The following is a 25163-nucleotide window of genomic DNA, read 5'->3' on the forward strand; positions in this document are numbered from 1 at the left end:
CAAGTGGGAAATAACCAGTCAAATACTGAGCTAGATTTTTTTCCCCTCCCCTTGACTTAGTATGAGGAATCAACCTGTGTTCCAGAGGGGGAAATGGCAGTGGGCGGTGGATTCCCCCCCCCCCATGTTCAAATCATGAGCTGAACCAGGGCAGTCTGGATGGGAGGGGGTGGGGGGCTCTGGAACTCTGTTCACATCATAAGAATTTGCAAGCAGAGGTATTCTGAGTTGTCCCTCCTTTTGCAAAACACACCTGTGGTCTACATGATGCAGAACACAGGATGCAAAAGTCCCAGTGATGCTGAGTAGGTCTGAGACTAGTTGGTGCCCAGAGAAGAGATCAGCAAGAAATCCTTTGTGTGGCAACTCCATAGAAGATGGGATATAAAATGTAGTGATTTTGGGTTGACTACACTGGTTGGCAGGCCTCTGCAGGGTTTTTGAAATGGTGCATTGCCAGCTCTAAATGCAGGTGAACTATAGAGATTTGCATGCAAAGCACCTGCATGACTGCTGAGCTACTTTGCTCACTCTGACCTAGAGCCAGTCACAAGATAATAATAATTTATTATTTATACCCCGCCCATCTGGCTGGGTTTCCCCAGCCACTCTGGGAGGCCTCCCTTCATCCTGGCGCACGAGGGACCAGTGATGCTGGGAGGGTGTCATTTTCCCACAATGCAATTCCAGGCTGCCTTAGCAATTGACAACCTACCACCTGGCAGGGCCCAGTACAGGTATAACAAACTGTTCTGCACTCTTCCCAACGACCAGCTGGGTGAAGCTCTCTGGTCCATGCACCTTTTTCTCAGATCACTCACTCCGCAATGAGAATGAAGCCTGCCCTTATTTTAATGGGCCTTAAAACATGAGCCTGGCCTTGTAGCCAAGCTCTTGAGATAGAATTTAGAAGCAGGATCATAGACTTCCCCCTGGTGGCGCATTAAAGCATAGCTGCCAGGACGGACTCTTCCATCTGCTTGGCTCAGAAGATTGGAACTCAACAGTATGCCCTAGTGACGAGAGTTAGGTGGTTTTATAAAGGATGCCCAGGATTGCAACCTGAGTCAGTGGGGCCACTTGCACATTCCAGAGTCTCGGGATGCTTCCTGAAGAAACTCACAACACATGGGCTGTGAACCTTGAGCAAAGAACCAAGTTCATCTGTTTCGCCCGAGGCAGGAAGTGCTGAAAAACTGGACTTGGCAAGCAGGAGTGAAATATTACTTTATTACTCAGTTATAGCCCATTTTTCCCATCATGAAACCCAAAGCACCCAGGCACTGACCAGAGCAAGACCTCCTTAGCTTCAGTAAGGCAGTAGTAATCTGAGAAGCCCTATATGGTTTGAAACCAGCTACCTGAAGGTCAATCCACTCACCTGTACCTGCCTGAACCTGAACCCTGGCGCTCTTCTCTGGTCTACTGCTGAGACCTTTAATGTCATTAAGTACCATGGACAGGGACTTGAGGGAGATAAATATGGAAACCTATTTCCTGACTTTTACAAGAGCCTTAAAAACTGAGCTCGGTTCCAGTTTGGTTTGTAATAATTTTATGACACCGTGCCTGTATCCTTTTTATCACACACCATCTGCTGCTCTTACTTTATTTTTTAAATAAAATTTATTTGGTTTTTCGAATTAAAATCTTACAGAAATATATCATAAAAACAAGATTCCAAGGACTTCCATCCTCCTCTTTGTGGGCCTTATTACAGTAATCCTTTCCTCCCGCTTCTTTTATGATAATCCAATACCTCTTCCATTATGTCCAGAATTCAACCTTAAACTACAAGTGATATTCCAATCCTACTAACAATTTTAACTGTTTATAATGGTCCTTAAGGTTAAGTTATAAATTTTTCCCTTTCCTTGTTATCTTGATTTCTGACTCTTCCAGTCATTTTAGCCATTTCAGCATAGTCCATTAACTTCATCTGCCACTCTTCTCTGGTGGGAACTTTGTCTTCTTTCCATCTCTGGGCAAGTAACATCTGTGCAGCCTGCTGCTCTTAGTTTAATGTTGTTGCTCTATATAAACTTTGTTATATTTTCTTATCTGTTGCTAAGCCACTTTGGGAGCGTGAACACCAGTAGAAGACAGGATTATTATTATTTTGATTTTTTTTTTATAAATCACCTAATCATACATTAATTCCAGCACACAGCCTTGAGTTGTTTGCACACCTCAGGAATCCCAGCTCCCACACCCTTGGCTCTTCTCCACTCTCTGCCCCAATTCCAAAACAAGGAACTGAATCCAGGATCCCTCCTAGCCCTATTTTAAACCTCTAATTTATTTCCAGAGCTGAGAATGAAACCAAGAGTCAAGATCACACCCTTCAGCCCTGGACCAAAACTAGAGATCTACCAGCTCCTTGTTTCAGGCTCACACCCACGAATTCCATTTAGAACCACATTCTTCCGCCCATGAGCCTGCCTGGAAGAAAGGGAAAGGATCTCTGCTGCTTTGACATTCTTTATCCAACCTGACTGTCCACGTTCTAAAGGAGAAATTCATCTGCACTAAGCCCCAAAGGCAGCTCCTCCCAGCCTAAAGGTGGCTTGTCTAAGGTGGTCCAGATAGTGCTGGACAACCACCCCCATCATCCCTGACCATGGGAGACCAATGGAAGCCTGATCTCCAGGGACTCACAGGTTCCCCACGCATAGGCAAGGCTTCCCATGCAGTCCAGCTGCATTAAGCCTCCTACTGGGTCCATATGAGAGTAAGTGCCCCAACAGGTTTACTCAGCCCCTTCAAACAGGGACTTTACCTAAGAACTAGGACAAACAAGCAGAAGCACCTTGCAATACAATTACCGTATTATTATTTTGCATGGGAGGAGATCTTTCTGGAAGTTTTCTCCCGTAACATTCCTCCTACAAATACAATACCAGGGAGGTTTGGAGCTATCCTTTCCCACAATACAGGGGTCTTGAACAGATAGATTTTAGAGAAGTGAGAATAGTAGAGGGATTTAAAGGTTCAACCATGTACGCCCTACTACCTGAAAGGGGGTAGCAGCACAAAGATACACCAGAGTGCTTGATGTTTTGTTTTCAGCCTACAATCTGCACACGTCAGACAGAGAATATAGACTGGCAAAGCACCTCTGGTGACTGGTTAAGCAGAAAATGACTCTTTGGAGTTTATGAATAAATATGCGACCATGTAGGACCGCAGAAAAACAGATCAACATTAAATACATGCACAGTGTGTCTCCAAGGAGCAGGAACAACTTCAGTATGTTTAACAGTGATACAAAACTGCCTGAAGCTTACTGAAACCTTCTGCTCTCTAAGATCCCACAGTTCCCCCACCAGGCCAGGAAGGCCTGGAAATGTGACTTGTGGCACCAGTTTATCCAACCAGCTCATGGATTCTGGAAAGCCATCCAGCATTTGTAAGCCAATCTGATGCAAGTTGCCTCTTAAGAGGATGTGGTATACACTGGGATGAGGAAGGTGGCTGTACAGAGCTCCCGTCAACTGTGATCTTCATCCGTGTCGCTTCTCTCTTCTCCCGAGTCTGGCTCGCTATCCAGGTTCGAAACAGGGAGGCGGTCTCCACAATTACTGTTCCGGGCACATCTGTAAAGATCCCTGTAGGAGAGAATGATGGACGAAGATGATCCCTACATGAGAGGGGGTGTAAAAACCTCTCCCTGTCTACATATTCCACACGACGCATAATATTATAAACCTCTATTGTGCTACACACAAACGGACACTTTACCGGCTATTTCTCTAAGCTAAAAGCCCCAAATGATATAATCTTCCTCAAAGGGAAGTTACTCCGGTGCCTTGATCATTCTTTCAGTTACTTTATCTAGAGAATTAAAGTGGAATAGGATTACAGTCATACCTGCGCTGCGGGTTGCCTCTTTTCATGTTACTTCCGGGTTCAGCACATCCGTGACCTGCGCACATGCGCAGAAGTGCTAAATTGCGCTTTGTGCATGCACAGAAGCACCGCATTGCGTCACACGCGTGCGTAGATGTGGCGCTTCATGTTGCAGCCTTTTCATGTTGCGAACGGGCCGCCGGAACGGATCCCGTTCGCAACATGAGGTACCACTGTATAACTGTTGAGTGACAAAGTATAATTTTGAATCTTGAAATAAAATAAAAATATTAGAAGTAGGGGGAAAGTCTACACCAGGGGTTCCCAAACTAAGGCCCAGGGGCCGGATGCGGCCCTATCGCCTTTTCAATCCGGCCCGCAGATGGTCCGGGAATCAGCATGTTTTTACATGAGCAGAATGTGTCCTTTTATTTATTTATTTGTGGGGCATAGGAATTCATTCAAAAAAATTTTTTTCAAAATATAGCCCGGCCCGCCACAAGGTCTGAGGGACAGTGGACCGGCCCCCTGCTGAAAAAGATTGCTGACCCCTGGTCTACACCCAATGCGCCACCCAGAGAATGAATGAGAGTCTAGAACCAAGGCCCCTCCCACCTTTGGGAGAAGAGATCCAGTACCTGCTGTGTTTCTTTGAAGTAATCACTGCGTGCTGAAGGTTGCCATCGGGACAGCACAGGTGGACGTGGACATGGCGGGTACGACAAAGGACAGGCTTTGTGATCCGAGGCCAGAGCTGCTCCAGTTCTCCTGATCCTCTGCGTAGAATCAGGTATGAAAACTTCTCCTCCTTCTGTGGTGGGTTCTGGAGGAAGACACAGAAGGTTAGGAAGGGGGAAATGACTAATTTGCTTCCCAGCCTTTGCTAAAGGGCAATCCAACTCTTGAAGTTGGCTTCATGTTTAATCAGGTGTGGATTAACTGAGCTGCCCGACTCCCTATCCGGTTCAGCCTGCCAGCATTTCCCAGCCCTGATCCTCCAGGATGAGAGAGGTGAAGGGAGAAGGGCAGCTTATTTGACAGATGCTGTTAATGGAGCCTAGTAACATGCCTCGTTGCCCGTTATCGTTCAGGCACAGGAAAAGCGTCTATGTAACAAAAACAATGCAAAACACTTCACCGTGGACAAGTGAGCAGGTTTTTATTGGCTCTGTGCATGCTCTCAAGCGTGCTATGTCATAGATTTGTGCCCCTGCTGTGCAGGAGAACTGCCTGCCTGCATGGCGACAACTAATAAAAGGGCTCAATATGCTTTTTCGCAGTCTGTAACGTAGGGACATGGGTGGCGCTGTGTGTTAAACCACAGAGCCTACGGCTTGCCGATCAGAAGGTTGGCGGTTCAAATCCGCGCGACGGGGTGAGCTCCCATTGCTTGGTTCCTGCTCCTGCCAACCAAGCAGTTCGAAAGCACGTCAAAGTGCAAGTAGATAAATAGGTACTGCTACAGCAGGAAGGTAAACGGCATTTCTGTGTGCTGCTCTGGTTCGCCAGAAGCAGCTTTGTCATGCTGGCCACATGACCTGGAAGCTGTACGCCGGCTCCCTTGGCCAATAAGGCGAGATGAGCGCCGCAACCCCAGAGTCGGTCACGACTGGACCTAATGGTCAGGGGTCCCTTTACCTTTTAAGGTAGGGAGACATAGTTAAGTTACATTGGAAACGAGGGAAGCTGAGCCAACCAGCCTATTGCTCGTAACTACACTAGCACCCCAAGCTGATCGAACACACCAGGAGGTTGACCAACGTACAATGTGGGAAAGCATTGCATGTGGAACAAGCAGAAACTCACCCAACTGAAAGGCAGCGGGAAATATGTCTGGGTAAAGTTACATGGCAGGATACGGTCAGGCGACAAACGAGGGCATGGCAAATGGTGCGGACACTGAGCACAAGAGAGAGAGAAAGGGCAGAAAGATCCTTTAGTATCAGGTTATGATAGGGTTATTTATCTCTCTGGGAATAGAAGACAACCAAAGTCTAATTTGCCCACAGCCGCCCCACCCCCATTAACAAGACTTTGCATCCTATCTACTCCACATTGCTCTAAATGGAAGAATTTATTAGACACGGTCCAGATGAAATGATCTTGGTCCTGTTTCCTGCATCTCATTTCAAAACCTGTGGGATTTCTTACACACTTGGTACAATTTAGAAGCCGTGGTTTATGTTCCGCCCACTAAAACAGATTGCAAACCACAGTATTTTTTCCCAAGGTTCCAAGCGAGTCTTCAGTTAGAATGAAACAGGAGATTGTGGTTTAACAAGCCCCAGAAATACTGAATTCAAACACACAAGAGATGGATAGAGTAAACTTGCAGAAACAGCACTCATTCTCAGTCTAAAAGACCTTGCTTTACCTTAGGGGTTGGTGCCCTCCAGAAATTGTTGGGACTCCCAAAACACATCAGCCCTAGCCAGCATGGCAAATGGGCTGGGATGATGGGAGCTGTAGTTCAGCAACATCTGGGGGGCATCAGGTTGTTCATTGTGGGTTTATCATACTGAGATAGTTATATCTGAACTACATATTAGCTTCCCACTACTCTCACGTATCTGTTTGACAGTTTTGGTACTGTTATTTATATTGTACAGTGGTACCTCGACTTACGAAGACAATCAGTTCCGCGGCGCTCTTCGTAAGTCAAGATTTTTGGATGCCGAAGCGCCCGTTCTGCGCATGCGCGAAGCGTGATTTTTGTGCTTCTGCGCAGGCTCAGAACGCGCGCGGGGCGAAAAGACTTTTGGGGTTGTCGACTTCATAAGTTGAAACCTTCGGAAGTCGAAGCATTCGTATGTCGAGGTACCACTGTACATTTAAAACATTTCTAGACTGGCTTTCATTCAAAATCACAGGGCAGGTGTACAACAACACCGCTAAAAATCACAGCAATAAAAACCCCATATACAATATAAAACATGGAACAATAATATATTCAAACCAAAACGGGATAGGTTCCAGTTGCCAGAAGATGGGGTGGAAGGTTTTCAAGAAAGGGACATTAACCAGCTCCTTGGAGCCAGTGTCACAACAGAAAATGCCCTATCTCAATTACTGTGATGCAAAACTTGACCAACAATACGTCACTATCTGATCTCTGTGACACAGCAGCTCGATGTGGGAGAAGACGGTTCCTCAAGTAGTCGGGTCTCAAATCGCTCAGGGCCCTCTATGTCAATACAAGAAGCTTACACCTGGCTCTGTTCTATACTGGCAGTCAGTGCAATTCTCAAGAGGGGCATTACCTATGCTGCACCACGTTCAGCAACCTAGCTGCAGCTTCCAGTCCAGCCTCAAGGACAGGCCCACATACAGTTCATTACAGTAGTCCAGACTTGAGGTTAACAACAGGAACAACTGTATGTGGCAAATCAGACGAAGATGGCAAAAGGTGCTCCTAAGCCATGAAGACTGGACCACTCCCAAATGAGGCACCTGTTCCTTTTTTTGGGGGGGGGGATATAATTCTGTCCAGAACAGGTAAATCACCTAATTCCTGGACCTAGGAACCATCCACAAGACCTCCTTCTTGGGATTCAGCAGCAGCAGTTCCTTTTCACTCAATCTAGCTTCAGGGAAATTTCAAAACTCACCGGGGCAAAAATGGAAGGCTCTCTGGGATCATGAACTACTTCATCTGTGCCCTACAGAAGAAGATGGATGGGGGTAGAGAAGCATAATTCATTTAAACAGTCATGCATGTCATTCTCACAGTCCTTCCTCGATCATGGGCAAGGAAGCTAAATATTGATGAAAATACAGGGGCCAGAGGTCGAGCAGGTGCAGCCACCAAAGGGACAGCCCTATCAACTTGTTTAAAGGTTCAGGCCCATTTGAAATGGAGACAAGCCTAAATGGCTGTTAAAATTATGGTGGGAGGGAATGAACTTTCCTTCTTTAATTAAAATTGGATTTTTAAGTATCTGGGCAAATAAGAGTGGTAATCTGGAGCGGTTTTGTTAATTAGAAGAGTTTGGGGTTAAAAGCCTTCAAGAGGGAAATGATGAATCTTAAACTCATTAATTACAGTCCATGCTCCAAAGAAAAACTTTGGGGAAGACATAAAGCAATAATCAGTCTAAGAGAAGGAGGCTGACGTGCTTCCTGGCACGATATCCTTTTTTTAAACAATGCTTTTATTTCAGGGGTCACCAACACAGCACCTATGGGTGTAACGGCACCCTTGATGTTGTCTTCTGGTGCCCACACTCACTGCCCCCCTTAGTTATGAGGCAATCAAGAACAGTTTCTTTCCTAGAGCAATCTTGGCCTTAAATGGAAACTCTGGACTCTGAAGTCATCGTATTTATTTGTTATATTGTTCTGTATTGTAATGCGCTTATTAGTATTTTAATTTATGTGGAGTGTCTTATTTGAGTTGAGTTGATATAGCAACCGAGAAATTTTGTTCTTCCCACAAAGGGACAAAGACAATAAAGATCTATTCTATTCTATTCTATTATCACCTTTTGTCCCATGGAGAGTACGCAGAATTGGAAGAGGAAGGTGGAAGGAGGACACTCATTCCCACTTGCTCACTCAGCACTTTTAAAGGCTGTGTGTATACGCGCACACACACATTTCCTGTCCCTGGGGAGCAGGAAGAAGTCAGGGGTTGCACCCCTAGCATTTGCTCGCAGGTCCAAAAATGTCGTCAACTCCTATTTTATAGCCTGCATGCATTTCTTTAAGCCACACAACAGAGAAGTGCCTCACCTTTAATATAAGATCCCGGGCTTCCATGAGCATCTGGTGACCTTCTTTGGTCCCGTTCTCTACCAGAACCTGGAAAAATGAAGGCAAGGGAGAGACTATACACTGGGTGGTGCTGAGCAACAGTCCCACCCCCCCCCCATTCCCAAACAAGAGCAGGCTTCTGCAGTGCATGGAATGCAAGGGAAAGTTGTTACTATCTATAGAACCACCAGCGGGCAAGGCACTTTGCCAAGCACATGAGAAGAAATCCCTGTCCCAGGGAGCTTACAATCTTAAGATTTTTTAAATAGGGGAAGCAGGTGCCTCCACTTTCTGCTGCTGTCTCAGCGCCGTGACTTGGTGATCCAGGAACAGCAGCTCAGAGTTTCCTCTGAGTTGCCCTAAGAATCAGGAGCCCCCTTTTCATTCAATAAATCCAGGTCACAGTCAGAGAAAAAGAGGGAATTTCAGAGACGATAGAAATTGCATACCCCCCTCCATTTACTGGAGCCAATAGGAGCTCCCCACACACCCTCACCTCTAATTATGGTGAGTGTGTAATATGTGTGCAGGGTCCAGATAGGTAGCTTTCTCCAAGCCTTACTGCAATACAGGGAGTGAGGGCAGAGAGGAGGCAAGGATATGCTGCAGGATGGGTAGGGAGGCCGCATGGGCCACACCCAGTTATTCCCCATCCCTGGAACAGAAGAATGGAAGGAAGATTAACAGGGAAGGTATATGTGGTTGCTTCAGTTGCACGTACTTAGGGGGAGAAACACAGTATCAGACGGGCAAGCTGTTTGCCCACTTACCAAAAAGCCACCTGTCTTTCTCCAGAGTGTCTGCACTGTCTCCACTCTCTGAGCATAACTTTGGAGTTCGTTGAGTGAGAAAGCAGAAACCACAAGGTCAAATTTCACCTGCATGTGGAGCAAAGGGAGAGAGAGAGATGGGGCTGGAATATGTAGGAACAGGGTATTCAATTACAAATTTTAGGGTCCTTTAAAAAAGAAAGAAAAGAAAAAAGGCCAAAAGTTTAATTTAGAGCCAGCGTGGACAATTTCTGCAGTGTAACGGTCAAGCTCTTGGACTTTTAGACTGGGAAGATCAGTCCACGCTCTGCTCTGCCATGACGTTTCCTGGGTGACTGTGACAAAGGTACACTCTCAGCTTAACCTACTTCACGGGGCAATGATCCAACTGGTGGTGGCTGGCAGCAGTTGGGGAGGGAGGAAGAGGCCTCCTTATACTGGATATTTTTAAGGGGTATGTTGAGGATCTGGTGGAAGTAGCAGAAGACACAAAAAATCCCTCCCATGAACTTCCTTATGGCTCAAGCCATTGGTATTATTCGAGAAAATCTCTGATTATTCTTAAGTGTAGCAAAAGTTGGTCACTTGCAGGGTTTTTTTAAATGGAAAATTTACACAGCTTAAGAAGTATTTTAAAACAAACTCAGGTGAAGACCAATTCCAATCATTAAGCCTGGGGAATGGGAGGGGGAACCTGTTTAGATGTGGAAGTTAAACAGTTCAAGTGGGAAATCCTTAAGTGGGACCATAGGCACCTGAATGGGGATTTAACGAGACCCCCTGGGACTCATCCTGCTCTGAGTGCAGCTGCCACTGGGAGGAAAATAAGATGATGAGTTATTATTACCTTTGGTGAAACTGGGAGGAACTGCCGAAAGTAGACTCCTGGGATGCATATATTCTTGTCCCCAGAAATGCCTGGGTATTGTTTTAAAAAACAAAACAAAAACAAAGGTAGAAGCAAGGAAAGGTTTGTGGGAGCTCAAATACAACAGGTGAAGTGCTGTAACTCAGTGAGTAGAATGTATGTTTTGCATGCAAAATGTGCTAAACTCAATCAAATACCGTGTTTCTCATATTATAAGACATGTCTTATATTTATTTTTTCCTCAAAAAAACACACTATGGCTTATTTTCAGGGGGTGTCTTATTTTTTTCCTCCTCCTCCTGCCGCGGCCGGCATTGCTAATGCGCCTATCACTATGTCTTATTTTTGGGGTATGGCTTATATTCCTTGAATGCTTAAAAATCCTGCTATGGCTTATTTTATGAGTATGTCTTAAAATATGAGAAACAGGGTATCCCCAGGTAGGGCTGGGAGATACTCCTGCTCAAACCTTGGGGAGTGACAGCCAGCCAGTGTAGACAGTACTGAGAAAGATAGACCAATGGCCTGGCCCTGTATATTTATTTATTTATTTATTCCCCACCCATCTAGCCGGGCCTCCCCAGCCACTCTGGGTGGCTTCCAACAGGACATTAAAAACACAATAAATGATCAAACATGAAAAACTTCCCTAAACAGGGCTGCCCTTAGATGTCTTCTAAAGGTCAGATAGTTGTTTATTTCCTTGACATCTGATGGGAGGGAATTCCACAGGGCGGGCACCACTACTGAGAAGGCCCTCTGCCTGGTTCCTTGTAACCTTACTTCTAGCAGTGAGGGAACCATCAGAAGGCCGGCCCTCGGAGCTGGACCTCAGTGTCCGGGCAGAATGATGGGGGTGGAGATGCTCCTTCAGGTATACTGGGCTGAGGCCATTTAGGGCTTTAAAGGCCAGCACCAACACCTTGAATTGTGCTCGGAAACGTACTGGGAGCCAATGTTAGGTCTTTCAGGACCGGTGTAAAATAGTCTTGGCAGCCGCTCCCAGTCACCAGTCTAGCTGCCACATTCTGGATGAGTTGCAGTTTCCGGGTCACCTTCAAAGGTAGCCCCACGTAGAGCACATTGCAGTAGTCCAAGCGGGAGATAACCAGAGCATGCACTACTCTGGCGATACAGTCTGTGGGCTGCTAGGGTCTCATCCTGCATACCAGATGGAGCATACCAGATGGAGCAGTTCCTATGCTCCCATGATTCTAGTGGCAATGGGTGGGAATTGTAGTACGGAAAGGGTCTGAAGCCATATGGCCCAGACGCAGGTTTGATGCTTAAAGAGTAGTAGAAGAAGAATTTGGACTTGATGTCCCACCTTTCACTCCCACTCTCAAAGCGGCTAACAATCTCCTTTCCCTTCCTCCCCCACAACAAACACTCTGTGAGGTGAGTGAGGCTGAGAGACTTCAAAGAAGTGTGACTAGCCCAAGGCCACCCAGCAGCTGCATGTGGAGGAGCGGGGAAGCAAACCCGGTTCCCCAGATTACGAGTCTACCGCTCTTAACCGCTACATCACTAAAGAGTAGGGTTACATTGAACTGCCCTGTGCAAATCACAACAAAGGGGCAAAGGGGCAGAGCTTCCCACCATTTCAATGGTCCCTGCATATAATTTCCCCATTCACTGGGCATCTGGCATCCTACCTTTTAATCAAGGATGGGGCAGGACGGGGATGTATTTCACCGGCATGATAGGGCTCCTGGATAGATGTCCGGCAAAGGAGAACTCCCCCCCCCCCCACGAAGTTCTCCACATAGCACCACTCACAACTCTCACCTTTCATCAGCCTCTCAGCTAAGGCTAACATTGAAGCCGAACTATCGATGTTCATGTACTCGTTGATACTCTTGCCCCAGATGCCGCGTGCTGCCCTAAAGTGAAGCGGAAGGAGAGGGAAGGAAGGAGCAGGGTGGCACGTCTATGAATGGTCTCTTCTAACAAGATCCAAGCTGCTAGGATGGAAAGACTCCTGGATCAGGGATAAAGAACCCGTGGCCCTCCAGATACTGGAATACAGCTACTACTATTCTTGACCACGGACCTGCTGGCTGATGGGAGTTAAGAGTCCAGCAGCAGGAGGGCCACAGCTTCCCCACCCCTATTTACATAAATTGTTCCCTCCCTCAATGCTGCTCAGGAATTAACATGATTTCTCACCAGGTGACAGCGCCCGTTCCTGAGCCGAAATCCAACAGGGTGCGCGGCTCAAAGTCCGAGACTCTCTTCTGGATCTGAAGGAGACAAAAAGAGAAATTGCTTCGTAAACCTGTCTGTCCATTGAACATACATATGAACCTTTCAAAAAAACAACAACAGAGTCCTTTTTGTTGGGGATAATTCAGAGGGAAATTCCCAGGTGTTAAAAAAAGAAGAAGACTATTTATATGGATGCTACTACTGCGGCCCATGTTTTGTTAGCCCCAAAATGGAAAATGAGAGAGGTCCCAAACAAAGAAGAATGGGAACTTAAACTGATGGAATACGCACAGCTTGCAGATTTAACATATAGAATAAGAGAACAAGAAGAATGCATGTTTAAAGAAGACTGGAAAATATTTACTGAATATATGGGTGAAAACTGTGTTCATTGAAAAACACTGGTAGCATTAAGATAAATTCAACAGTGTAGATAAGTTTTGATGGATGTAACAATGGATTACTGAATGGTTTAGTTCATGTAAAATATGCAGGGATGTATGGTATGCAAAATGAACCATGGAAAGGGAAGAAGGGAAGCCATTGATTTAAGGTTGTTTAAATGAGTATTTTGAAATGTAACTTAGAAAATTTAATAAAAATTGTATACAAAAAAAGAAAAAAAATGAGCCTGTTCGCCGTTTGAAAGTAGGGTACGGTATTTACAAACGCACCCTACAGTGCGATAACGTTTCCGAGCACAATTCAAAGTGTTGGTACTGACCTTTAAAGCCCTAAACTGCCTTGGTCCTGTATACCTGAAGGAGCATCTCCACCCCCATCATTCAGCTCGGACACTGAGATCCAGCACCGAGGGCCTTCTGGCGGTTCCCTCATTACGTGAAGTGAGGTTACAGGGAACCAGACAGAGGGCCTTCTCAGTAGTGGCACCCGCCCTGTGGAACGCCCTTCCATCGGAGGTCAAGGAGATAAACAACTACCTGACATTTAGTGGGCAGGGTATAAATCAATGTCTCCTGCTCACCAGGGTAGGAAGATAGAGGTGTGTGCATGTGGATGCGTATAGAAACTAGCCTATTGAACAAACTTTGTTTCCTGATCTGCATACTTTTGCCTCTCACCCTATCCACTGTCATTTGGCCCCCAGGTGGTCACCAAGAATGAAATACTGACCACAGGCTCAGAAAGCATTTATATGAGGGGCAGGGAACCCAAGCCATATCTATTTTATTCATCCCTGCATTTTTAATCCTGTTTGCAGAGGCAAATTACTGTTTGCCAAATTCGCTCATACCAATTGGTGGGGTGGGGCGTTTGCAAACCATCTTACAAACCCAAAAATAAAAAGGCAAGACGTATGAGGAAGAGGTGCTGAGGGAAAATGTAGAGGGGGTGTGTGATCCGTTATTCAAGGCCAGGACAAAGCGGTGATCCATAGCAAGGCATTTATATGCAGCTCAGGTCAGCCTGATCTTCTCTTGAAACTATTCATGGCTCTTGTTCCTTTGGGCCAATGGATGGAGACAGAACCCCTCTGGTTTTTTTGTTTTGTTTACATAAAGGTAGGGCTTGTCAAAAGACCCCAACAAAGCAAAGCCTTTGCTCAAAGGGGATGAGAAACTGGGGTTCTCATATCTAAATGATGCTGCACTAGCCCCAGGCCTGAATAATCCAGAGTTTTACCAAATGAATGTTTGGTGGTGGTGTTTTAACTACTAGTAAATTCATAGCCACCAAGTTGTTTTGAAAATGTACTACACAGCCATCTTCTCACCCTGCTCCACCCACTAAAAACTTGAAACGTCAACTCACTTCATGGAAAGCTCGTGTCACAGCTGCAAAAACCCCGTCCATCCGGGCTGCCATGTATATAAAGCTGAGTTCTTCAGTGTACCTAGGAAAAGACAAACCACATAACCAAGTCAGCAAGGAGCACAATTCTCACAGCCTGTGCCACTGAGAGAAATGGGAAAGCACTGTACCACAAAAAAGGGCTGAGCAAGAGTTCCCCACTGGTCTAAATTGTGTAATGAGTTGAATCTGCTCTACTACCGGTTCTACACCGGTTCTCACCCGGTACGCGGGTGGCACTGTGGGTTAAACCACAGAGCCTAGGGCTTGCCGATCAGAAGGTTGGCAGTTTGAATCCCCACGACGGGGTAAGCTCCTGTTGCTCGGTCCCAGCTCCTGCCAACCTAGCAGTTCGAAAGCACGTCAAAGTGCAAGTAGATAAATAGGTACCACTAAAGCAGAAAGGAAAACGGCGTTTCCGTGTGCTGCTCTGGTTCGCCAGAAGCGGCTTTGTCATGCTGGCCACATGATCTGGAAGCTGTACGCCAGCTCTCTCGGCCAATAACGCGAGATGAGCGCCGCAACCCCAGTGACGGTCACGACTGGACCTAATGGTCGGGGTCCCTTTACCGGTTCTTGCTATCGACTTATCCCTGTTACAATAAAGAGCCAGGTGTCTTCTGCAGGCTAGCCAATTTTAATTCAACCATTTGAGAACCTCAGCTTTCCATTTAAGTAATAATGAACAATCTTCTAGTTCTTAGCGTTAAGACAAAATATGAACAGAGGCGGGCGTGAGTCTCAAAAGGCAGGCAACAGCAAAAAAAGTATATATAGTTTATTATGTAGCTTCTTAAAAAATTCCGATTTTGGAAAGCTCGTCATTTCAAACAAGAGAACAAAGAGATAGGATTTTGGGCCTACACTACGAGAAGACCTTAAAGGTCCAAGGAACGCCAATAATAATTTTTAAAGACCTACCAAAATTCTTTTTGGACCTGAGATCCCAATATTCTGATTTGGTAGCCATCTTGAAGAGGCAAGGGATTAATTACAAGTGGGAACTACCGGAGGGCTTGAATTTTCAATTTCAACAGAAGAAGATAAAGATCAGGTCAGTTCAGCAGAAGAGAGAATTTCTTCAGAACCACGAGAGAGAGTTGTTAAGAGTTGGCTTAGCAACCTCCACTCCAGGTCAACCAGGACACCCGATTGAGTTAGACTCAGATTCTTTCTTGGGAGCAGGAGCTGCAGCAGCAATTTAAAGATGTCACTGAGGATTTTGTCATGGAATTCGAATGGCTTGAATTCGAAACAGAAAAGGAATGAAGTTTACCATACTTTAGCAAAACAAAGATTAGACATAATATGTCTCCAGGAAACTCATATTACAAGAGCACATCAAAGACTTTTAAAGAACAACAAGTCTGGTGAAGAATTCATCTCTTCGGATGTTAAAAAGAGAGGTGTGGTGATTTATGTGAAAGAAAAACTAAAGCCAAAGTTAATATTTAAAGATGAAGAAGGGAGATACGTCGCTGTGGAAATTTCATCGCAAGGCGAAATTTTTTTAATTCTGGGAGTCTATGCACCAAATGATGGAAAATCGGAATTTTTTAAGAAGCTACATAATAAACTCTTGGACTATTTGGATTACAAATTATGCTTAATGGGAGACATGAATGGAGTGGTCTCTACATTAATGGACAGATCACAAAGACAGTCCTGTACCAAAGAAGGAAGACTGCCAAAGTCTTTCTTTGATTTGATTGAAAATTTTGATCTGATTGATACTTGGAGATTGAAAAATCCATTGGAAAAAGACCAGACTTTTTTTTCAAATTCTCAACAATCGTGGAGTCGTCTCGATTACATATGGATTACAAAAGAGTTAGGACCAAGAATAAATAGTGTTGAGATTTGCCCAAGAACTTGCTCGGATCACAATGCTGTACTATTAGACTTAAGGATATCTCTCCAGGGAACTTTCAGATGGAGAATGAATGAAGCGTTAGTAAGAAATGAGAAAATAGTGGAGAAAGCTCAAAAAGTATTGAAAGATTATTTTGAGATAAATTTAAGGACTACAACTGAGAAAAAAATTGTTTGGGATGCCAGTAAAGCAGTGATGAGAGGATTTCTAATTCAACAGAATGCAATAAAGAAAAAAGAATCTAATGCGAATAAATAAAAGATTCTAAATCAAATGAAAGAAAAAGAAAGGAAATTGAGGGAAAACCCTAAAAATCAACAGGTGCAGAAAGAAATTAAGGCATTGCAAGTCCAATTTTCTAAATTGATGAATCAAGAAATCGAATCCAAAATTAAATGGATGAAACAGAAATCCTTTTGAGTCAGCAAATAAATGTGGAAAGTTACTGGCATGGCAATTGAAGAAGAGGCAGAAATTGAACACTATTGTAAGTCTAGTGCAAGATGGAAAGCATCTGGAACACCCGACAGAGATACAAAAATCTTTTCAGAAATATTTTAAACAATTGTACAAACAAGAAAATCAAAATAAAGAGGAAGTGGAGCAATTTTTGGACGAATTCGGGCTGCATAAAATCCCAGAAGAGAATAAATCCCTACTTTCCCAACAGATATCAACGTAAGAAGTGGAATATGCTATACAACAAATGCAGTCGGGCAAGACCCCAGGACCGGATGGTTTGACAGATGCATATTATAAGACAATGAAAGACTGGTTAGTACAACCTTTGAAAGATTTATGCAATGAAATTTTGAATGGAGGAGAGGCCCCCGAATCTTGGAAAGAGGCCTACATCACTCTGATACCAAAACCGGACACGGATAGAACGCAAGTTAAGAACTATCGCCCAATATCATTACTTAATGTGGATTATAAAATATTTGCAAACATTTTAGCCTCCAGATTGAAAAGGGTTTTGAAAGACTTTATTCATCAAGATCAAGCCGGCTTCCTTCCGGGGAGGCATTTGAAAGACAACATTAGGAATATAGTTGACATGTTGGAAATGCTGGAGCAGAAGATAAACAAAAAAGCCATTTTTATGTTTATAGATGCGGAAAAGGCGTTTGACAATATTTCTTGGCTATTTTTAAAAAGAAATTTAGAAAAAATGGGAATGGGCAGTGGATTTTTGAATGGAGTAAAAGCAATCTATTCAGATCAAAAAGCTAAGATAATCGTGAATAATATGGTGTCAGATGAGATTAGAATTGAGAAAGGTACAAGACAAGGGTGCCCTCTCTCTCCTTTGCTTTTTATATCGGTCCTGGAAGTCCTACTTGACAGGATTAGAAAAGATGATGAAATAAAAGGTGTGACCGTAGGGAAGAGACAATATAAACTTAAAGCCTTTGCTGATGATTTGGTGTTAACTTTACAAGATCCAGAGTCCAGTGTACAGAGGGCTCTGGAAGTTATTCAAGAGTTTGGAAGGGTAGCAGGTTTCAAACTGAACAAATCAAAAACTAAAGTACTAGATAAAAATTTGAATAAGGAAGAGAGAGAGAAACTGCAAGAAACAACTGGTTTATCTTTTGTTAAAAAAGTGAAATACCTTGGTGTGTATATGACTGCAAAAAATTTAAATTTGTTTAAGGACAATTATGTGAAATTATGGAATGAAGTTAAGAAGGATTTAGAAATGTGGACCAACCTGAAATTGTCTTTGTTGGGCCGTATAGCAACGATTAAGATGAATGTATTGCCAAAGATGTTGTTTCTATTTCAATCACTGCCAATAATTGAAAAGCTGACTTGTTTTAAGGAATGGCAAAAGGTGCTATCAAAATTTATATGGCAAGGGAAGAAGCCAAGAATTAAATATAAGAAATTGACTGATGACAAACAAAGAGGAGGCTTCTCTCTGCCTGATCTTAAAATTTACTATGAAGCAGCTGCCTTTTGCTGGTTGAAAGAGTGGTTTACACTGGAAAATGCTAATATTTTGGATTTAGAAGGTTATGATAATGTCTATGGTTGGCATGCATACGTGTGGTACGATAAGGTTAAGGCCCATGGAAGTTTTAAAAGACACATTGTTAGAAATTCATTGTTCAAGGTTTGGTCCAGATATAAAGATTTATTAGAAAGAAAAACGCCAAATTGGCTCTCGCCTTTGGAGGCCAAGGTTCGTAAAAGATTAAATATGGAGACCGGTTGGTTGAAATATAGAGATTTGTTGATTCAAGATGGAGACCAATTTAAATTAAAAACATATGAGGAGTTGAAAGGTAAATTGGATGATTGGCTCCAATATCATCAGATAAATGAAGTGTTTAAAATGGATAGAGTAATTGGTTTCCAAATTGAGAGGTCAAAGGTGGAAACAGAATTGCTAGAACCTAAGACGAAAATACTTTCGAGAATGTACAAATTGCTGCTAGAATGGCATACAAAAGATGAACAAACTAAAAATGCTATGATTTTGTGGGCAAAGGATGTGGGACATGATATTATGATAGAGGATTGGGAGAAGTTGTGGAAGGAAAATATTAAGTTTACTGCGTGTAGTTTATTAAAGGAGAATATAATGAAAATGATGTATAGATGGTATCTTACACCAGAAAAGCTAGCAAAGATTTACCACAACAACGATAATAAATGTTGGAAATGCAAGAAAGAAATAGGTTCATTTTACCACATGTGGTGGACATGTCCACTGGTGAATGACTTCTGGAATAAGATTTATAATGAACTTAAGAAAGTGCTAAAAGGCACATTTGTGAAGAAACCAGAGGCATTCCTAGTGGGCATTGTAGGGAAGGAGATTCCCAAGAGAAAGGTATCTTTTTTCATGTATGCCACCGCAGCAGCGAGACATTTGATTGCTAAATATTGGAAGCAGCAAACGTTACCAACGATTGATGAATGGCAGATGAAGATAATGGAATTTATGGAACCGGCAGAGATGACCGGACGAATCCGCAACCAGGGAGAACAAGCAATTGAAGAAGAGTGGAAAGATTTTAAATTGTATCTAAAAAATTACGCTAAAGTAATATTTTAAGAATAGAAATTAAGTGGTAAATAAATCTGTGGATTAGGTAAAAGAGGTTATTTTAGAATAGAAAATAAGAAATTTAGTATTATAAGTGAATAATTAGAGGTAGAATTTGCTAAATTAGAAGTGTGTTTGAGAAACACAGGGACGGGAACCCGAGGAGGTCCCAATATACACTGTGATAAAGATAAGTTATATAGTTTTTCACTGTGGCGATCAGTTTAAAAATTAGCCAGGCTGTAGAGGGTTAACCCTGTTAGAACCCTAAGAACCCAAGGGGGAGGGCTCTGGGGGAATATAAAAACCCCAACCCTGGAGTCAGGGAGGTTGTTGTTGTTGAAGGGAGTTGTTGGTTGAAGTCAGTCAGGTTAGAGTTGGTGTGAAGATAAGAGCTGGTTAATATTGAGGTGGTTGTTGAACAGGGAGATAGACAGGATACAGTGTGATGAGAATAGTGATAGATAATATTAGTTATTTTTAGAGGTAATAGGCCGGTAATTCAGATTTAGAGGTATTAGGCCGGTATAGGAACAATCTGTTATTTGAAACCGTTTAAGCTTTGTACCGTAACCATCACGCATAAGAACATTCAAATAAACTATCTTGTTTTTATTTTAAGATATCCTGGTCTGAGGTGTGTGAGTGACTGAATGTATTTGTTTGTCGTAGGCACATCACCAATAGACCGTTAAACGTCCGGGGGTGATGTGCAGGTCAGAGTGACCGCGACATTCACTTTTTTACTTTGTGGTTTTTTCTGTTTTTCCTGTTTTTTGTATTGTGTATTTTTGCTTTTTTGTACTCATATCTCCCCCACCCTTTCTAATTTTCTGTAAACCCTTTTTCTACTGTGAAAATCAATAAATATCTATTTTTTAAAAAAAGTATATATAAAATATTTGGATATGGATTTGGTAGCATATAGTTGTCAAAAGAACAGATCAGGACCATGGCCCATCTGGTCCAGCCTTCTGCTCCCATAATGGCTAACTAGATTATTGTGCAAAGCCCACAAGCAGGAAATGAGGGTGATAGCCCTATTCTACTTGCAGCTGATATTCAGACCCACTTTACCTCTGGTACTAGAAGCAGTAAACATCCATTCTGCATAGCAGCCACCAACAGACAGTGCTACTCTCCATGAATTTATCTGAAGCCAAATAAGAATGCATGTCCAGGACCACATAAGTTTGCTGCAGATTACTCTGTTTGGAATAAGCCACCATATTTATTCTCTATATTTAGAATGTGAAACAAAAAGAGAAAGGCTTTGCAAAAAAAGAAAGGATTTTATCTGCTACTCTGCATTCAGCAATATGAGACGGCATGCTATGCTCACGCCAAATCTTCCCAAGAGAATCCGGTCCTTGGTTTCTGGCAAGGTCCCCAGGACACTCACTTCAGCTCCTCCCAGTGGTAAGTTGCTTTTCGGAGGGCATCCAAGACCTTTTTCTGCAGCTTCGCCTCGGCTTGCTCATCCAGAGGGCCCGTTGCATCTGAGACAGAAGAAGTCGAATTATTTTATTTAATCCTACTCTTCTCCCACACTAGTATAAATCATTATTCAACCCCCTATCTCCCACCCATCCCCATGCAACAACATGTGAGATAAGTCAGGCTAAAGGAGTGTGACTAGCTCAAGATCGCCCAGCAGGTTACATGGCTAAGTTGGGAATAGCGTCATAACCTCACTCTCTGGAAATAGGTACTGTCTCCTCCACAACTACCCCACAAATCTGCACTCACTTTTCTTCTCCTGAAATTTCTGCTCCAATTCACGAGCCTTCCTGTGCAGATCTGCAGCCTCCAGGGGGCGTTTGCGGCTCCACAGGTAGTTGGTGAGGGCCTTGGTTTGTTGCTCCAGATTCCGCATGGAGGATTCTGGGGGGAACAAAAAGCTAGTCAGTGTATGGGCACCTACAGCAGCTCTAACTTGAAGACTCAAAGCTCTTTTTCAGCTTGTTATGATGCTATCAACATGCAGGGAACTTTCTTATCAGGGGATGAGCAACGGGTAGTAAGTACATCCCCCCCAAAAAATCTGCACTAAATAAGCAAGGGGTTTTGAATTTTAATTATTTAATAAAGGCAGCAACAAAACAGAAGTCTTTTGCTCCCCAATCTGTCACCAACTCAAAATGTGGGTGTGTACAGTCATACCTCGTGTTGTGTTCCGCTCTTGTTACAGACTTTCAGCTTCCAAATGCAGCAAACCTGGAAGTTTTTACTTCCGGGTTCGCCGCCCGCACAAGCGCTCAATCACACCGCGCACATGCGCAGAAGAGGCGCTCTTGTTGCGGACTTTTCGGGCTGTGAATGGCACACCGAAACGGATTAAGTCCGCAACTAGATGAACCACTGTACTTGCACAACAAGGGTGGGGAAGCGCTTAATTATTTATTGATTAAAGAAATGTATATCTTGCTTTTCCCAATGTGGGTCTCCAGGAAGCTTACAGCTATAAAATATAAAGGTAAAGGGACCCCTGAACATTAGGTCCAGTCGCAGACGACTCGGGGGTTGCGGCGCTCATCTCACTTTACTGGCCGAGGGAGCCGGCGTACAGCTTCCAGGTCATGTGGCCAGCATGACTAAGCCGCTTCTGGCGAACTAGAGCAGCACACGGAAACGCCGTTTACCTTCCCGCCAGAGCGGTACCTATTTATCTACTTGCACTTCGTGCTTTCGAACTGAAACTGAAACTCAGTAGGGATGGTGCCTGTCTAACTTTTTGCAAGAGGAAGTTGCACAGAGTTAGGTCCACAACACTTGAAGGCTTAATTTTTCATTGATGCAAGTCCAAATCCCAGCACCTCCTTGAGGAATAAGCTACAAAATATTATTTTTATATTATTATTGTTGTTGTTTATTCATGCAGATTATTTATATCCTGCCTTTGTGATACATTTGCATTGCTCAGAGGAACAATACAACAAAAAGCAATCACTGCACATGTGTGTATACTCTCTCTCTCTCTCTCTCTCTCTCTCTCTCTCTCTCTCTCTCTCTACCTAACATCAAAATAAGAAAACCAAGTCCCAAGGACCATTCCCTCTTCAAGGCTAGGGGACCTGCAGTCCTCCAGAGTTTACAGGTCTACAACTCTTATTTCTGACTACTGTCCATGCTGAATGGAAGTTGTAGTCCAACACACCCTGTAGGGTCACGTATTCTCCAGCCCCAATATACAACATCATGGGACCAAGAAAACAACAATAGTTTATTACAAAATCATTCTTTAACTCCGCACCTCTGGAGTTGGGAAGAGTGAACTCAGCCCACCCAGCAAATCCATGAAGTGCATGAGAATCTTCTACCCTTCACCCCACCTCACATATCACAGAGGTGCCATTGTTAATGGGTTTTACTTACCAGTTACCAGAAAGTGAGCTACTTCTACCAGTTCAGGAGGAAGCCTAACATTTTTGAGATGGAGGATGCCCGGGTGCTGGCGATGTGGAATTTTGCCCAAGAAATCGGAAGAATTATCTACTTGGGAGACCTTCGGTATGACAGTAGCCAGGCCCTGAGGGTAGACAAACAGAAAAAAGGGCTAGTTAGGAGACCCAAAGACATGTTCGCAGCCAGGCAGAACTACAGCAGTGTTACAAACTGAGATATTAAAGAGCTAAATGGCACCTTAAAACTAGGTTATGGGCACAACCATGGAATGTCTAGGCACACTTTTAAAAAACCAGAATACACAGCTGAAAATGAATGAACTGGAGCTAAAATATTTCATTTTCACATGGTCTAGTCGTTACCCTGCCCACCCACCCCCCACTAATACTCCTTAGAGTAGCTGAAAGTGGGAGACAGAAAAAGGTCCTCCTTTCCTTCCACTCTGCAATTTGAATCTGAAATCTTAGGCTTAGTACTAAGCTCAGAAACGGCTTGTGCTAATGAAATTCCCTGTTGCAAAATCCACCTAGATTAGAACAATGGTAGTTTCAAACACTGAACTATAGGGAGTAATGCAGGTTTATGCGGCTAAGGAAAGTAGTAGAAGGGCAACATTGCTAAGCTAGAGAGGCCCAATCCAGCACCTCTTTGCCAAACAGTGACCATCCACATCCCTAAGAAGCTCAGAGAAACAAACTTGCTAGTCTCCAAAACAATTTTTAATTGTTTGCTTTTATGCATTTCACAATGTTTTCTTTTATTCATAGAAGTGTATCTATTTCACCATATCATAAAGTATCAGGGCAACAATAAAAAAACACCAGGGGGGGGGAATACTAAAAATCATCAGAATGCCTGTCTAATTAGAGTTGCAAAGCTATGTTGGCATAAAACAATCTTGCTGCTGTTGTGAGCTGCTTTAATAATAATAATTTATTATTTATACCCCGTCCATATCTTTGAGTGGAAAAGATATACATACAATACATACAAAGAGAGAAAGAGAAGAGAAGTGTAAACAAATAAGACTAGCATGGCATAAATAACCACCTGGTGGAAGCATGAACTTCATTATTTCCAAGTGAGGGGAGAATGGTGGGCTAACCAACAAGTCACAGAGCCAAAAATTGGGGGTGGAACATTTGTGTCTTATCCATTTGCAAGCCGCTTTGAGGTTGTATGAATTTTACACACATTTCATGAAACAAACGAACAAAATACAACCAAGCCGGATCCAGAGCAAGTCAAGTGGTGCCCCAAAAGAATAAAAATAACCACAGTTATTGATGGATCCACATTTTAGTTAGGGGTCTTCATCGCCACCACTATTATTATTGCAATTATTAAGGCTGCATGCAATTTCATAACATTTGCATGCTGCTGGGTTGCTTTAAAAAAAAACATCATCCTCGAAGCAGTTTTCAAAAAGAGAATGAAGCAATAAAATTATTAGTGTAACCAATTCAACCCCCCCCAAAAAATCTCAAAAACCAGGAATAAACTAAAACACACACCAACATTTTAGGTTTATCTGGGTCAACACTGTGGTGGGTTTACAACCTGAGAGCATCACATTCTCCCATAAGCCACAGTTCAGCAAAGTCTGATCACCCGCAAATTAATGGCACAGGCTACAGTAGTGATGTATGGAAGTGAGAGCTGGACCATAAAGAAGGCTGATCGCCGAAGAATTGATGCTTTTGAATTATGGTGCTGGAGGAGACTCCTGAGAGTCCCATGGACTGCAAGATCAAATCTATCCATTCTTAAGGAAATCAGCCCCGAGTGCTCACTGGAAGGACAGATCGTGAAGCTGAGGCTCCAATACTTTGGCCACCTCATGAGAAGAGAAGACTCCCTGGAAAAGACCCTGATGCTGGGAAAGATTGAGGGCACAAGGAGAAGGGGACGACAGAGGACGAGATGGTTGGACAGTGTTCTCGAAGCTACGAACATGAGTCTGACCAAACTGCAAGAGGCAGTGGAAGACAGGAGTGCCTGGCGTGCTATGGTCCATGGGGTCACGAAGAGTCGGACACGACTAAACGACTAAACAACAACAACCTAATAAACTCAAGCCTAAAGAAAGCCTCTAAATGCAAAGTTTACAGCGCCCCCAGCCCTTTCGCGGATAAACGGGGGCGAAGGGGGGGAAAATACCCACTCTAAACGCCATAAGATAATTCCACGTTTTCCCCAAGCACCTCGCAGCCGCCATCTTCGGAAGGGAATGGGTTCTCGTCGCGCCGTCGCACAAACGCTCCTCCCTCCCCCGAGTCGCATCGCAGCCGCCATCTTGGGAAGGGCACTGACCGAATATCATATAAACGCATGCGCGTAACTCTCCACTCCTTTCCTACAAGAATGCAGAGCGAGGACAAGCCAGAGAGGCAGGCGCCTGGTGTCCACGCCCGCTAAGCTGCTGATTGGCCCCAGAGTCACCAATTATCAGCAGCTGCCTCCCCTCAGTTGTTGGTCCCTTTTTTAAAAAAAAGAAAAAGAAGAGCGGTGTATTTGCATACTGCTCGCTGATTCGCTCGTTTGGCATTCTAAGGCCGTGATGTGCCC

At 43.7% G+C, this 25163-nt stretch overlaps 1 protein-coding gene across 1 annotated transcript; it reads right to left on the minus strand.

Moving 5' to 3' along the window:
* Positions 1-2810: 2810 nt before the first annotated feature.
* Positions 2811-24827, minus strand: METTL17 (methyltransferase like 17). The gene is made up of 14 exons (XM_035135058.3): positions 24760-24827; positions 22566-22719; positions 20940-21074; positions 20593-20689; positions 14221-14302; positions 12409-12482; positions 12028-12122; positions 10219-10289; positions 9372-9479; positions 8581-8649; positions 7458-7508; positions 5656-5748; positions 4488-4672; positions 2811-3608 (listed from the first exon to the last, which is right to left on the minus strand). Exons 1-14 carry the CDS (start codon positions 24811-24813, stop codon positions 3491-3493), a joined length of 1386 nt encoding a protein of 461 aa, XP_034990949.3. The 5' UTR covers positions 24814-24827; the 3' UTR covers positions 2811-3490.
* Between the last annotated feature and the right edge of the window lie 336 nt (positions 24828-25163).

This window comes from Zootoca vivipara, chromosome 12, assembly GCF_965207765.1.
Source record: "Zootoca vivipara chromosome 12, rZooViv2.hap1.1, whole genome shotgun sequence".
In the NCBI taxonomy this organism is placed as follows: domain Eukaryota; kingdom Metazoa; phylum Chordata; class Lepidosauria; order Squamata; family Lacertidae; genus Zootoca; species Zootoca vivipara.

Bases quoted from the DNA above. Each gene is read 5' to 3' on its own strand.
- METTL17 (XM_035135058.3), bottom strand. From the start codon at position 24,813: ATGGCGGCTGCGAGGTGCTTGGGGAAAACGTGGAATTATCTTATGGCG. The intron at 22,720-24,759 runs GTGGGTATTTTC...GTCTACCCTCAG, and splicing joins ATTATCTTATGGCGTTTAGA to GGCCTGGCTACTGTCATACC. The intron at 12,483-14,220 runs GTGAGTTGACGT...TGTCTCCTTCAG, and splicing joins TGACACGAGCTTTCCATGAA to ATCCAGAAGAGAGTCTCGGA.